The sequence below is a fragment of the Podarcis muralis genome, chromosome 2 (assembly GCF_964188315.1).
Source record: "Podarcis muralis chromosome 2, rPodMur119.hap1.1, whole genome shotgun sequence".
Lineage (NCBI taxonomy): Eukaryota > Metazoa > Chordata > Lepidosauria > Squamata > Lacertidae > Podarcis > Podarcis muralis.
Window position 1 is genome coordinate 93,203,374 of NC_135656.1, and position 14,463 is coordinate 93,217,836.

A 14,463-nucleotide genomic window follows, 5' to 3' on the forward strand; every position below is an offset into this window, starting at 1 on the left:
CACAACTCATCTGTCCACGCAAGCAAGAAGCATTGCCAGAATTCAAGGACACATTTCTTGCCATGCAGAAACACTCAAGGTGGGTGCAAAAGATGGCTGGGGAGGGATGGGGCCTGTGGAGGGCAGGAGAGTAAGACCTGGAGGACTGCTTTTGGCCCCTGTGCCTGAGGTTCTCTCTCTTTGCTTTAGACCTTCAGCAAATTGCCTCATGAACTGCCACCTGGGGTATGGAGGGAATTCCTCTTCTGCCTCCTTGTTAATGCCAAAATCTTAAATGAGGGGTGCCCAAACTTTTTTCAAAGAGGGCCAGATTTGATGAAGTGAACATGCGTGAGGGCTGACCAAGTTGTTGAGCTTTTTTTAGGATTTTACCCCAGGACATATACTGCTACAGGCGCCAAAATAAATTGACCATCAGGCTGGATTAGGCCCCTGAAACGGACTTTGGACATGCCTGTCTTAAATATTTTCACAAGCCACTCGGAGCCTTCTGAAGCAGTTTTGTATAATGGAAAGAAGGAATGGAATAGTATCATAAGACAGAAGGGAGTCCTACCCATTGCTTCCTTGGGGCAGATGACAGCACTCTTTCCAGTCACCATACTCGTATGAGTCACTACTAAAAAAATAAAGCCACTAGCTGTGCCCAACGATCTTCTAGGTGAGATGCTCTTTCATCCCCTTGGTCCTATTGTTATCAAAGTTGGAAGAGAAACTGAGCCCTAGAGTGGCCTATTTTACTCAGGTGGCTTCCTTATACTGAGTTGGACCACTGGTCCACCTAGCTCAATATTGTCTTCTGTAATGACTGGTAGTAGTTCTCCAGGGTTTCTGACCTGGATCTTTCCCCAGCATTGCCCAGAGATGGATTCAGGGGTTGAACCCAGGGTCTTTACATGCATGTTGCGAAAAGCTGGAAAGACTTACGAAGCACATTGATGTTTGCTGTGGCGAGGATGGTGCCGTGCTTGTTCGTAGCCTCACACTGGTACACGGCACTGTCTTGCAGCTCTAGGTCAGTGACGCTGATCTCCCTTGTTGAAAAAACAGCCCTGTTGGATTTTATTTCTGCCTCTGCCAAAAACACAACAATAGGATACAGGGTCACAGTAAGTCAAACTGTGCCTTCCTGGGAATGTAGAAATAAGTGGGCTTTCAGGGAGAAGCTTTCATCCATTTTGCCCCTTGTTGTTGTTACTACTACTACTATTATTTTGGATGTTTTGCACCTTGTCCTTACCATCAAGAGACCTGCCATTCACTTTCCACTTTATAGTTGGCTCAGGATAGCCAATGGCTTGGCACAACAGCACAAAACTTTCGCCGACACCGTAAACTCCACTTTTGGGTTTCGTTACCCATATGGGTGGCTCTGTTGAGAAAGAAGAGAGTCATTTTTCAGCCATGGCTGTGAGCCAAAGGCAGACAGACACATGATTAACATCACCACCACAACCGCAGTAAGGCACCTAAAATGATGAAGCGCTTTACAATTAGGCAAAAAAATAATAATGAAAAAAATGGCCCATATAGTATCATTCAAGTTACACATTACATCAATAGTTCCCAAACTTATTCGGACCACTGCCCCTTTGGTTCCATAAACTCTTCGGTGCCCCTTACCCTACCCTATAAATAGCATTATTCAGAGTAGCGGTTTACACGACCCACTCGGGGAAATAGTAACACAATAAAATTTGAAGCAACAACCATTTAATTGCACATTTATTCAAAATCCAGTTAAAACTATGTAGTTTATTAAAACTTGATGAACCTGATGCAGTGATTTTCAAATAGTGATAGTCATTTTCACCTCTAGCGCTGCCTGCTGCCCACTTACCTGTTAAAGTCGCCCTAGGTAATCCTACCGCCCACCTTGGGAGCTACTGTGCTACATGCAATAGTCATGACCAGCTGTATTTTTCTTAGAAACCGCTGGGGGAAACTGATTTGGATTGGCGGAATGGTTTTTCAAAAATACACATTTCTCACCCACACAGATTTCACAATAAAAACTCTCCATTCCCCTGAAGCTCCTATTAGACATGGAGGGTGAAATATATAGGCCCCCACATTGTACCTGTGTATTTTCTTCTCTGTGACTAATAGAAGCTTAATACAGCAGAAAAGTTCATGGGGGAATCAATGCGGAGTACAGGTTTTTAGATCCTTTCGCCCATAAACCACAGCCTTCGTCCAAATCCCCTTCACTGTAACCATTCTCTTAAGAGAAGCTGTCCTTATGGTTAGCGTGTTGGGCTATGACCTAGGAGAGTGGGGTTCAAATCCCCACTCAGCCATGAAGCTTACTGGATGACCTTGGGCCAGTCACCATCTATTAGTTTAACCTACCTCACAAGGTTGTTGTGAGGAGGAAGTGGGGAGGAAGAGAACCATGTATACCACCTTGAGCTCCTTGGAGGATAAAAGTGGTATATAAATGTAATAATAAATAATAATAAATAAATAAAAGAAGGAAGCTGTCAGGGAACTGCCAACAGCTCAGAGGCGAGAGGTGGAAGGGCAGTTGGGTTACAGGGAGCCTCCGAAGATCCTGCGAAGCAGCTCTTCCTCCGGAGAGGAGGGAGGCCCCGCCACCAGTGGGGAAGGGATGCAGGGCTCGGAAGATGCTAGAGAAAGCCGCAACACCAAGCCTGAGCAAAGCGAGGGGGAGGCAGGTCCCCTTTTGCCCACGCCCTCTCTGCGAAGTCGGTTGACGCGCAGAGAGGGAAGGCGTAGGATGGGGGTCAAAAGACTGCTATACTGGGGAAAGTTTAAGGACCACCCACTCCCAGATTCTGCAAGCGATTGAGCAGACATGGACTTGAGACGCTCTGCACTGTAAAGGTTTTGTACAGATAATAAAGCCTGGAAAAGACCGGTGAGAGTCTTGCCTGCTCGCTCTCGAGCAACCAGGCTGGCACCTGACAGAAGCCAGTGGTGGAGCATCTCCTTTGCATGCATAAAGTCCCAGGTTCAATTCCTGGCATCTCCTCTGTCTGTCTGGAATTGTGGAGAGATGCTTTCAGTTTGTGAAAACAGTGCTGATCTAAATGACCAATGCTCTGACTAAGTACAAGACGGTTTCCTGTGTTCCTAAATAATGTGTAGCTTGGCCTTAAAAAATAGTAATAATTGGCCTGGGGGGAGACCAAAAAGAGCTATGCAGCTAAAAATTTCACTAAGGAAATATTAATTCCTTCTTTTATTCCAGGTTACCAGCAGATGGCACTCTCCGGCAACAACTGCAAAAGGAGACGAAACTCAAAAGGCTGTGCTTTTACACCGCGTGATGCTATTAGCATTGTTATTACCTTTTCAGCTCTGGTTGTATCAAAGGAGAAAGGGTGGGGAAGCAGACATAAGAAATCCTGTGATTTGTTACCCCAAACCCCGTTCACTGCATCTTCAACGACAATGGCAATGATTGCAATGTTTGTTGTTGCTTGCAGGGGTTGCCAAGTTCCCTAACACTGGGTGACCCTCTCCGAAATCATGAAAGGAAGATTGAAACATGCAGAGCAAGCGAAGTAACAGTACGCACAATGGCGTGCAGGTGGAGGACGGTATTTTCTGCTCCCAGAACAACTTGCATTCACAATCAAGCATTGTGATCCTTAGGGTCATGAAGTAGTCATGGAAAGCAGAAGGGAAGCACCTCTGGCTTCTGCAGCTGGCCAAGGACCAAGGGTCAGGCCATGATACCCAGAAAGGCAAGCAGGAAAGCCACCTGGCCTAGCACACCAGCCAGACAAGGAGCAGCCACAGAGTGTTTGCCTTTCTGCTTCCTCCCTCCCAAATCTTAAGACCGTAAGAAGATCTTGTTGGGTTGGGCCAGTGGCCCACCTAGTCCAGCATCCTGTTCTCACTATGCCTGTCCAGATGACTGTGGGAAGTCCACAAGGAATACTAGCTGTGCCACGTTCCTGACTGTTGCTTACCAGGAAGGAGAGGAGGGACAGGGCCTCAGAGTGATTGGTGTGGTGCAAATCCACTGGGGCAATCAATCTGGTACTCCTGCATCATGCCAACCACAGCAACGCCGTGACCCTCTCCAGAGCAACAGCCACCCACCTGCTAGGAAGCTAGCATAGCAGCTTTATCCCACCTGAGCAGCACCTGAGTACAATTGTGCTCATCCCAACTTGTGATTCCTTGCAGCTGCCTCCAACCAGTGGCATAGCATGGGTTGCCAGTGCCTGGGTGACCCTCTCCGAAATCATGAAAGGAAGACTGAAACATGCAGAGCAAGCAAAGTAACAGTACACACAATGGCGTGCAGGTGGAGGACGGTATTTTCTGCTCCCGGAACAACTTGCATTCACAATCAAACATTGTGATCCTTAGGGCCGTAAAGTAGTCCTGGGACTGGAAAGCAGAAGGGAAGCACCTCTGGCTTCTGCAGCTGGCCAGGGACCAAGGGTCACGCCACAATACCCAGAAAGGCAGGCAGGAAAGCCAACCCAGCCTAGCACACCAGCCAGACAAGGAGCAGCTGCAGAGTGTTTGCTTTTCTGCTTCCTCCCTCCCAAATCTTAAGGCTGTAAGAAGATCTTGTTGGGTTGGGCCAGTGGCCCATCTAGTCCAGCATCCTGTCCAGACGACTGTGGGAAGTCCACAAGGAATACTAGCTGTGCCACGTTCCTGACTGTTGCTTACCGGGAAGGAGAGGAGGGGCAGGGCCTCAGAGTGATTGGTGTGGTGCAAATCCACTGGGGCAATCAATCTGGTACTCCTGCATCATGCCAACCATAGCAACGCCGTGACCCTCTCCAGAGCAACAGCCACCCACCTGCTAGGAAGCTAGCATAGCAGCTTTATCCCGCCTGAGCAGCACCTGAGTGCAATTCTGTTCATCCCCACTTGTGATTCCTTGCAGCTGCCTCCAACCAGTGGCATAGCATGGGTTGCCAGTGCTTGGGGCGAGACAAGTATTGTGCCCAGTAACCAGTGACAGCACTGGCATGGCAATTGCAACCAGTGGCGTAGCATGGGGGGTGCAGGGGGGGCCGGCCGCACCGGGCGCAACATCTGGGGTTAGGGCAAATCCATGGGTTAGGGGGCGCAAATCCACAGGTTAGGGGGCGCAAATCCACGGGTTGGGGGGCGCAAATTACTTGCCTTGCCCCTGGTGCTGACAACCCACGCTACGCCGCTGATTGCAACCTACCCATTTCTCCCTTTCCACCTTCAGTTCAATGTGGATCACAGCCACTGCCGGCCCCCCCAAACCCAACATTAAAAGAAAATATATAAACAGTCTTAATGGAAGAAGCAAAGGCTTTGGGAGGGGGAAAGGTGTGGGAGTGCCATCGTGGGACCGGGGTTGGTGGTATTTGAGGTACTCCCTGTGTATAGAAAGAGGCACAGACTGAGAGGAGGCTATGCTTTTCTTTAAATTTTGCACCCCTAATAATTTTGCATCTGGGGCTACTGCCCACACTACACCACTGCCTCCAACTGTCCTCCCTGGGACTGCAGAACCAAAAGGAATCCCCATCTATCAGCTGGAGGACTAAGGGCTGGCTGCTGTGTGTGTTTGAGTATATTTGTAACAGAATTCTGAAATTTTTTTTGGGGGGGGGGCAGCTGGGGATGCCATTACCTGTTGCTTGAAAGCCACCTTGAGAATCATTTGATTGAAAGGCAGAGGATACATCTTCAAAATAAATAAATGATAGATTAACACATGACAGTCTAAAAACAAGCAGGCACACTTCTCTTCCGGAGTAGGCAAAATGGAAATTCCCAATTCTCAAAGTTGTGCCATAGTGAGACATAAAAGGTTGACCATACTTCTTAGATCAGGCCCTCCAGCCTGATCTACTGGCCCATCAGCCTTGACTTGATTCACTAAGAGATTTTCCAGTAAATGAAACTTGAGAGTGGGAGCAAGGTGTGAGTACAGAATGTCCTAATCATTTAATCTCACCAAACAAATCTGAAAGAGAGCAGGGAAATTATTATTTACCTCTATAGAAACTGAGCATGCCAGAGACTCACACGTAATCTAGATATATAAGGAGGGAGGGGTAGCAAACTTTTGTCTAACGTTTAACCATCCTGCAATATTTAACCTCAATTATATCCATGGAAAAAAAGGAAGAAGGATGTATACATGGCAATCAGTAGTAGGTTTGGGCAATTTCTGGGTTGTATTCAATGTTAGTTCTGCTTAGAGCAGAACCACTGAAGTTAATAGACCTGCCTAACTCCAAATTCATTGATTTCAACATGTCTACTCTGAGCAGGATGAGTATTGGACACAACCCATTTCTATAAACCCACAAAAAAAGCCAAGCAGATTTCTTGGCAGCTAAAAAAAGGTGAGAAATGACTCATCTACATTTGGCACCATCCTAATCTTAACTACAAGAAACATGTTGCAAGCAACGGATTGATCAGCCTAAGGTGATTTTGGAAACTCAGTCCATGGATGCTTTTGAAAAACTGCTGGACAGAAATCTGTTGGACATTCTTTTAAGTGATCAATCCCCCTTCAACTAGCTTTAGCAAGCTGCTTCTTGGCATTCCATGCACGATGCCTAAACATGATGTCAGGAGTCAGTTTTCTCTTTTAAATAATAGCTCGTTAAAAAATAAAATAAAATCTGGGAACCTAACCAACATGGGCTTATTGGTGCTTTTCAGTAGTTTAGTGTTGGTTGCTTGTTTACAACTGCAGGAAAATTTGGCTTAAATACTAAGATTGCTTTCAAAAAGGACTCCCGTTAGTCTAAATCTCTTGCCTTGTTTGTAGCTCAAGAGGCATTAGGATATAAGAGGATTAATCTTGAGAACTATGAGAGTTCTCGAGCTCCCTGTGAACCATCACCTTGTCTTGCATACCTGCGCAAGGGTCAGGCACAATTAGAGTCTTTGTACACAGAAAACACCCTATTATTGATTTCAGTGCAGCTCATCATGTTAAATCAGGAGTCCTCAGCCTTTGGGGGCACCAGGGAAAACTAAGAAACTGTGGTGGGAACCATAAAATACCCATTTCACAGAAGAAAAGGGTGAACCCATCATCCAAAGCAGGCATCATACCTATATACTCCCCATAAAAACAAATGAAACATAGACGAAGAAGGCAACCTCCCACAAAAATAATCCAATATCTCTCCCCGAAGCAAAAAAGAGAGGAGAAGAATAAAGTGAAATTGGGAGGGTAAAGGGAGTTTTGGCAGGCACCAAGGAGCTGTCAGTGGATGCCATGGTGTTCACAGGTACCATGTTGGGGACCTCAGCATTGAAGCAAAGAACAACAACTAAATGGAGATTTTTGCCTGGGATCACTCAACTTCCTACCTTAGCTCTTACAGTTAAGGGAGATTTGGAGAAATGATTGCATAGAATTGCAACTGGAGTGCATAAATGCAGGTCATTTCATACAGTGCATTTAAAGATATTTTAAGTGTACACCTGGAAATGAAAAACATGTAGCTACTCTGGGAGGTTTGATTGGCTACAGTTCCCTACTGAGCATATGCTAAATGATCACTCTACTTTACCATTGCGTGATGTATGAAATGGCCGTATGGCATCCATTATAAACCTAAAAGGATCCTAGGTAAACAGATCCTGGGCACCCACAAACATACACAGACCTCGGTACCCGTGAACATCTTTTCCACCCTGCCAAACAGGTTATCTGGAAGCATCTTAGGCCACATTTAACAGCCCTTCAGCTTTACTAGATTGGCCATCAGAAGAACTGGGTAGGCAACCTTAGGCATGTGACCTCTAATCAAAAGCCCAGTATTATTAGGAATGACTCCATGCGGAAAATCCCTATGAAAATACTTGTGCGAGAGGGAGGAAGGAGGGGATGCTGGGTGACCAAACCATCAATCTTTAGCTGCAAACTCACCTTAAAATGTATAACCAGGCAGCCTTTGTTTCCAAATGATTCTAAGATGGTGTGTGAGAGGCATGCAAGCTGTTGAAAATGTCTTGTGCTTTCAACACAATGAGACGATAGAAAACTATGTGAATAGCTAGGCTTTCACTTTTCTGTTATCAGCAGGAGAGAGAATAGACATGGTGCAAAAAGAAGAAATTGTGAGTGCCAGTTACCCACCTCTGGGTTTAATTTATGTTCTATCCGCACCCATGTGCTTGAGGGAAGGAAGCCAGAGCAGCTTAGCCTGGTTGTAACTTGACTGCAATGCCAATGGAATCAATTAAAGCCAGTGAGGTCAGCACAGCTAAGTTCTCTTACACCAAAGGAGCACTGGCCCTTAGCACGTGATGGAGTGGGAAGGAAAGTGTCAGCCCATGATTAATGGCAGTGACATTTTGCCGTTTGGAAACTCAGGAGAGGGGAAAAATGACTTGGGCTCAATTTCGCCCGGGCTTCCCATAGGTGGGGAGACTCCTGATAATAAACAGAATTCTTGTCAATTCCATTGATCTCATTTAATAGATTTTCATGCTCAAAAAGAGAGGGTGGGGGAAAACTATCCACACTACTCTGTTTGGGCACAGGGTGGTGGTATGGATGCATTTGCATCTGTGCATCTTAACGAACAGAGGCAATAATTTTAATCTGAATCTGCGGCCATTATTCTATGCCGCTTAATTGCTGCGACTTTCTTGGCATTTGATTGCTTTTGCAGCTCCTGCAGTTCGCTTTTGAAGACGGCTTCAGTTTTTCAGTAAAAAAATATATTAAAAAATCCTCAGCCAGATTGTTAAGATATTCAACGACTGTAGAGACATTCCAAGCCATCTGGAATGATTTCTAAGTCAGCAATTTGCAGTAGTGCAAATTGCCCTATGCACTCTCCCTACCCGCATCTCTCTCTCTCTCTCTCTCTCTCTCTCTCTCTCTCTCTCTCTCTCTCACACACACACACACACACTCCTGTGCAGCACGATAAATACTATATAAAGTCAAATAGAAAAGCACAGCAATGCTAGTGTTTATTTTCTTTTTCTTTTAAAAAGTGCCCCAGCAATTTAAAAAGTAACAAGAAGATGCATCATAAATATTTGAAATGCTTATTTCGTTCCTGGATTTCCTCTGATACCAGGGAGATGAAAAGAGTGGGATAAATATTAAAATCAAGCAGGAGACAGATGTGTGCAATTTAATGCTCTCTGCGCTCATTTCCTCAGAAGGCCGGGCAGTTTTATTATTTTATATTGCTGCTCACTGCAAATGACTGGGAACCAAGCTAACTTAAGGACTGTTTTCTGCCATATGTTACCCACCCACCTCCACCCCACCATACTTTGTCCATTATTTACTTCAGATTTGTAATCCTTAGAAAGCCCAATGCCTAGCTGCAAGAAAACAGGATCTCTTCTGTGGCGGCACCCATCTTGGGGAACATCCTACATCTGTTATGTGGCTGTTTTAGGTGGGAAGTAAAAAAAGAAGGTAGGTGGCTGAGACTTGCCTTTATGGCTCACCTTTTATAATCATTTGTCTTTGCAGTAGCTTCCACAATGATAGGTGCCCCCCCCCCCAATAATTAGGCATGGCAAAAGACTCCTATTGTGGTCGATTTTAAGCAGGGACATAACATTGTGTGGTAAGTGGAGAGCTAGTCCTTCCTTCATCACCTACGACCCTTCTCAAAAAACGCTTCCCACAAGGGAGTAGGGCTGGGTGGGTGGGGGAATGCTTTTTCAAGTCCAATTTGTTCTTTGTAGAGGTGGGAGGGTGAAAGGGTTTAAGCTTCACAGGTCGCATTTGGCCCGGCGGCCAGACAGCCCAACCTCTGTGACAAAGGTGGGTCCACATAGTACTATATTTGACACTATATTTGCTGAAATATACTCAGAGTCGCAAAGTGATTTCATGCTCTTTATTCAGCTCATAGTGGTGAGGAGGAATGAATGAAAGTCCCCTCAAAGTATCTGCTTTATATACATTATTTACACAATGGGCTGCACATGATTGGCTAGTTCCGGAATTCTACTGTAAGCCAATCAGGTTGTGGATTCACTTCTATCTGGAGCATGATTGGGTAGTTCCTGCCAACCAATCATACTGCTGCATTGTTCTAGGACCAATCAGACTGCTGCATTCTGAATCCTATTGTTCTAGGACCAATCAGACTGCTGCCTTTTGGATCCTATTGTTCTAGGACCAATCAGACTGCTGCAGTTTGGATCCTATTCAACTCGTACATAACACCCCTCCCCTCTAAGTTCCAGTCCTGCCCGGGAGGTCGCATTCATAGTCCTTGAGGTACGCCGGCGGCCTACGTGTGCGTTGCGGCCTGGGGTGTTCCCTGGTCCGAGGTTCAGGTTCTGGCTCGTGTTCCAAGGATGCTGGCTGTGATGGGGCTGTCTGGTCTGGCGCAACCGGCTCGCTCAGTCGTGGTTCTGGTTCCGGTGTCCTTTCGGCCTCACAGGTCCTCTCTGTATTGACTGATTCTGCCTCTCCTGCTGGCCCCTCGTGCTCTATGGGCCTCACTGCCCCTCTGTTCCCTTGGGACTCCTCTGCCCTTTCCTCCTCCTGGTTTTCTCCCGGGAATCGTCGCCGTATCTGGTCGCAGTGGCGGCGCCAGCATTGCCCCCCATCTGTTAGCACCTCGTACGACACGGGGCCAGTGACCCTGGTGACTGTGGCAGGTACCCAAGCTGGGCCTGCCCCAAAATTCTTTGCATACACTGGGTCCTGGGCCTCGAAGGTCCGGGGGTTCCTGCCTTCCCCCACCACTACCTCATCCTGAGCTCTATCGGGGTGAAGGCGGTCCAATCTGATTGCAAGGCGCCGACCCATTAGTAGTTCAGCGGGGCTCCGGCCAGTCGTTGAGCTGGGGGTGCTGTGCTGTGCTAGAAGGAATGTGGCAAGGCGGTACTCCCAATCCCCTTGCGTCATGCGGCGAAGGGTGTCCTTGGTGGTCCGCACCATGCGTTCTGCTTGGCCATTGGTGGCAGGGTGGAATGGCGCCGAACGGATGTGGCGGATGGCGTTCTGTGCTGTGAAGGTTTGGAATTCTCCTGACGTAAATGCAGTCCCGTTGTCTGAGACGAGAGTGTCAGGGAGCCCGTGGGTTGCAAACAGCCTGCGTAGTACCCGGATGGCTGCGGACGTAGAAGTGGACGGTACCAGTGCGACTTCCAGCCATTTGGTGTAGGAGTCCACCACTATGAAGAATGTTTTCCCCTGAAAGGGGCCCGCAAAATCCACATGCAGGCGTGACCATGGTGCTCGGGCGGACTCCCAGGACTGGACTGGGGCCCTTGGGGGATCTGGGCGGGATTCTTGGCAGGCCTGGCAGTGTTTGACCCAGGCCTCTATCTCTCCGTCGATCCCCGGCCACCACACATAACTCCTGGCAAGGGCCTTCATTCTTACTACCCCTGGGTGTGTCTCGTGTAGGGCTGTGAGGACCCTTTTGCGGAGGGGCTGGGGAACAATGACCCTGCTTCCCCATAACAGGCACCCCTTGTGGGCCGACAGTTCATGCTTGCGGGTTGTGTAGCTGGCGAATTCTGGCCCGGGGCTGCTGCTGGGCCATCCCCTCCACACCCAGTCCAGGACCCGGGAGATGACCCTATCTTTCTTGGAATGGTGTGCAACTTCTTGTGCCTGAATGGGGCGGTCGGGAAGCAGCTCCAGGCTCATAACCTCTTGTGCAGGTGCTGGGTCGGGGCCTGTTTCTGGCAGTGGTAGCCTGCTGAGGGCATCCGCATGGCCCATTGCCTTCCCAGGACGGTAAATCAGTGCATACTGGTAGCTGGCAAGGAAAATTGACCACCTGAGGACGCGAGGAGACAGCACTTGGGGGGTCTGCTTTTCAGGGGCAAACAAGCCAAGCAACGGCTTGTGGTCAGTCACCACGGTGAAGGGCCGCCCGTACAAGAAATCATGGAATTTTTTTACTCCCTTCACGATTGCCAGACCCTCCTTGTCGATTTGCGAGTAGTTCCGCTCGGTTGCGTTGAGTGTCTGGGAAAAGTATGCCACTGGTACCTCTCTTCCATCCGGGAGTTGGTGTCCCAGGACAGCGCCGATTCCATAGGGCGAGGCGTCGCATGCTAGCACCACCGGCAGCCTCTCGTCGAAGTGTGCCAAGACCGAGTTTGAGACAAGCAAGTCCTTGACTGCCTGGAATGCGGCCTCCTGGCGCTGGCCCCACACCCAAGGGGCCCGCTTGTCCAGGAGTCTGTGTAGGGGCTCCGCTACCGCCGCCTTGTGGGGAAGGAAGGAATGGTAAAAGTTCAATAGTCCCAAGAAGGCCTGAAGTTCAGTCTTGTTCTTGGGCGCTGGGGCATCACAAATGGCCCGTACCTTGTCCCCAGTCGGGTGGACCCCTTCTGCGTCCACCATAAATCCCAGAAAGTCCACCTGAGGCACTCCTAGTAGACATTTTTCCCGCTTCACCTTGAGACCCGCCGTCTGGAAACGGTGCAGAACGGTGCGGAGGCGGTCCTCAAACTCCTCTGGTGTGGGCCCGGCAATCAACACATCATCGAAGAAGGGGGTGACGCCAGGAATCCCTTTAAGGAGAGAGTCCATTAGATTCTGGAATATGCCTGGTGCCACGCTGACACCGAATTGCAGCCGCTTTATCCTGAATGCTCCTCTGTGCGTCACAATCGTCTGTGCCTCTGCTGTAGCCTCATCTACTGGCAGCTGTTGATATGCTTGGGCCAAGTCCAGCTTGCCAAAAATTTTCGACCCAGCCAGGGTGGCAAGAACATGGCTGACCACTGGCACTGGGTATGCATGGGCCGTGAGGGCCTTGTTTATGGTACATTTGTAGTCTGCGCAGATGCGGACCGAACCATTAGGCTTGACGGGTGTGACAATTGGGGTTTCCCAGGGGGCATTAGGCACCGGCTCCAGCACCCCTTGCTCCACAAGCCGGTCCAATTCCTCGTCTATACGGGGTTTCAGGGCGAACGGGACCCGGCGGGCCTTGAGCCTGACCGGTCGTACTGCGGGGTCAAGCTGTAGAGCAATGGGGGGGCCCGTATACTGTCCCAATTTCCCATCGAAAACCCCCGGAAATTCCTTGCATATGGCGTCCACGTCTACTTGTAAGCTAGTGTGGTTCACCCCGGTGACGGCTAGCCCCAGTGGTCCAAACCATGCCAATCCCAGTAAGCTAATGTAGGGGCCCTTGACCACAAGCAAGTCCAGTTGCCGCGTCCGCCCTCGGTGTTGCACCCTGAAGGTCCCCACCCCCATTGTGGGGACCTTACGTTTCTGGAAGTCCCGGAGGGTGAATGGGGCCGACCTGAGTTTGGGACCCCCCGTAGGACACAGTTTTCTTAAGGTCTTTGCCGAGATTATGGATAGAGTTGAACCCGTGTCAAGCTCCATGCGGCATGGGGCCCCCTCTATCTGTACCTCGACATAAATTTTCTCTACGTTGGGGTGGGGCAACTGGTATACCTGGAAGTCCGTGAGCTCCGTCGAGTTGCCTTGGTGTGTTGGGCCCCGGGACCTGGGGCTCTTGGATTGGTCATCTGATGCCTGGCGTCGGGTGGGCCGAGCCCGACACACCCGGGCGATGTGTCCCAATTTTCTGCACTGTCTGCACTCTGCGTTGCGGAAACGGCAGGTCCTCCTCTCGTGACTTTCTCCACAGCTTGCGCAGTTCCCTCCTTCTCGTCGAGGCAGTTGTGGTATGTGGGCTGCTTGAGTGCGCTGCTGTACTCGGTGCACCTCCTCCCTGTCGGATCCTGAGTCGTCGGTGAGGTCTTCGTGGTGGACCCTCGGTTGGGATGACAGGCTCGGCCGTGCCTCTTGCGTCGACCTCTCGGCAGCTTCCGTTGCCAGGGCCTCCTCCAGAGCGACCTGGAACGTTAGGTCCTTCTTAGCGTAGAGGCGTCGTTGCAGCTTCTCATCCTTCAGGCCACCGACGAGGCGGTCACGAAGCATGTTCTCCAGCTCTGAGAAGTTGCAGAACCGGGCGGCTTGGCGGAGAGAGGTCACAAACCCAGTTATGGTTTCCCCAGGGGCTTGCCGCTTTGCGTAGAAGGCATTTCGACGAGCCACCACTGAGGGCTGTGGCGAAAAGTGCCCCTTCAGCTGTTCCATTATTGTTTTGTATGGAACAGTAGCGACGTCTTCAGGCGCAAGGAGAGCCCGGGCGATTTCAAACGTCTCCTCTCCGCAGACGCTGAAGAATATCGCCCTCTTCTTGGCGTCTTCTTCGTCGGTGACCCCTTTGGCTTCTAGGAGGAAGGTGAAACGGGAGGCGTACGCTTCCCAGTCTCCAGATGCTGGGTTGAACGGCGAGAAGCTGTTGTCGGTTGCCATTCTGAGTTCCTTGTGTCGCGGAGCTGAAGCCTGGATACACGGTGCGAGGCAGCGGTGCGGCAGGTGGCGGTGCTGCGGTGCTGTGTGTGGCAGTCAGCTCAGCGGGATCCCACCTTCGTCGCCAGTGAAATATACTCAGAGTCGCAAAGTGATTTCATGCTCTTTATTCAGCTCATAGTGGTGAGGAGGAATGAATGAAAGTCCCCTCAAAGTATCTGCTTTATATA

The 14,463-nt window shown here is 49.4% G+C and overlaps 2 protein-coding genes across 5 annotated transcripts in view; both read right to left on the reverse strand.

Moving 5' to 3' along the window:
• The window catches only part of CHL1 (cell adhesion molecule L1 like), a 220,886-nt gene that overhangs the window by 40,996 nt on the left and 165,427 nt on the right, over positions 1 to 14,463 (reverse strand). For all 4 annotated transcript variants that reach the window (XM_077925023.1, XM_077925024.1, XM_077925025.1 and 1 more), the window contains 2 exons: positions 1,241 to 1,372; positions 928 to 1,074 (listed from right to left, as the gene is read on the reverse strand). In XM_077925023.1, the coding sequence (XP_077781149.1) occupies positions 928 to 1,074; positions 1,241 to 1,372 (279 nt within the window). The remainder of the gene's footprint in view (positions 1 to 927; positions 1,075 to 1,240; positions 1,373 to 14,463) is intronic.
• On the reverse strand, positions 11,390 to 14,246 carry LOC144327027 (uncharacterized). Its single transcript, XM_077925027.1, has 2 exons — positions 13,367 to 14,246; positions 11,390 to 12,465 (listed from the first exon to the last, which is right to left on the reverse strand). Exons 1-2 carry the CDS (start codon positions 14,234 to 14,236, stop codon positions 12,427 to 12,429), a joined length of 909 nt encoding a protein of 302 aa, XP_077781153.1. The 5' UTR covers positions 14,237 to 14,246; the 3' UTR covers positions 11,390 to 12,426.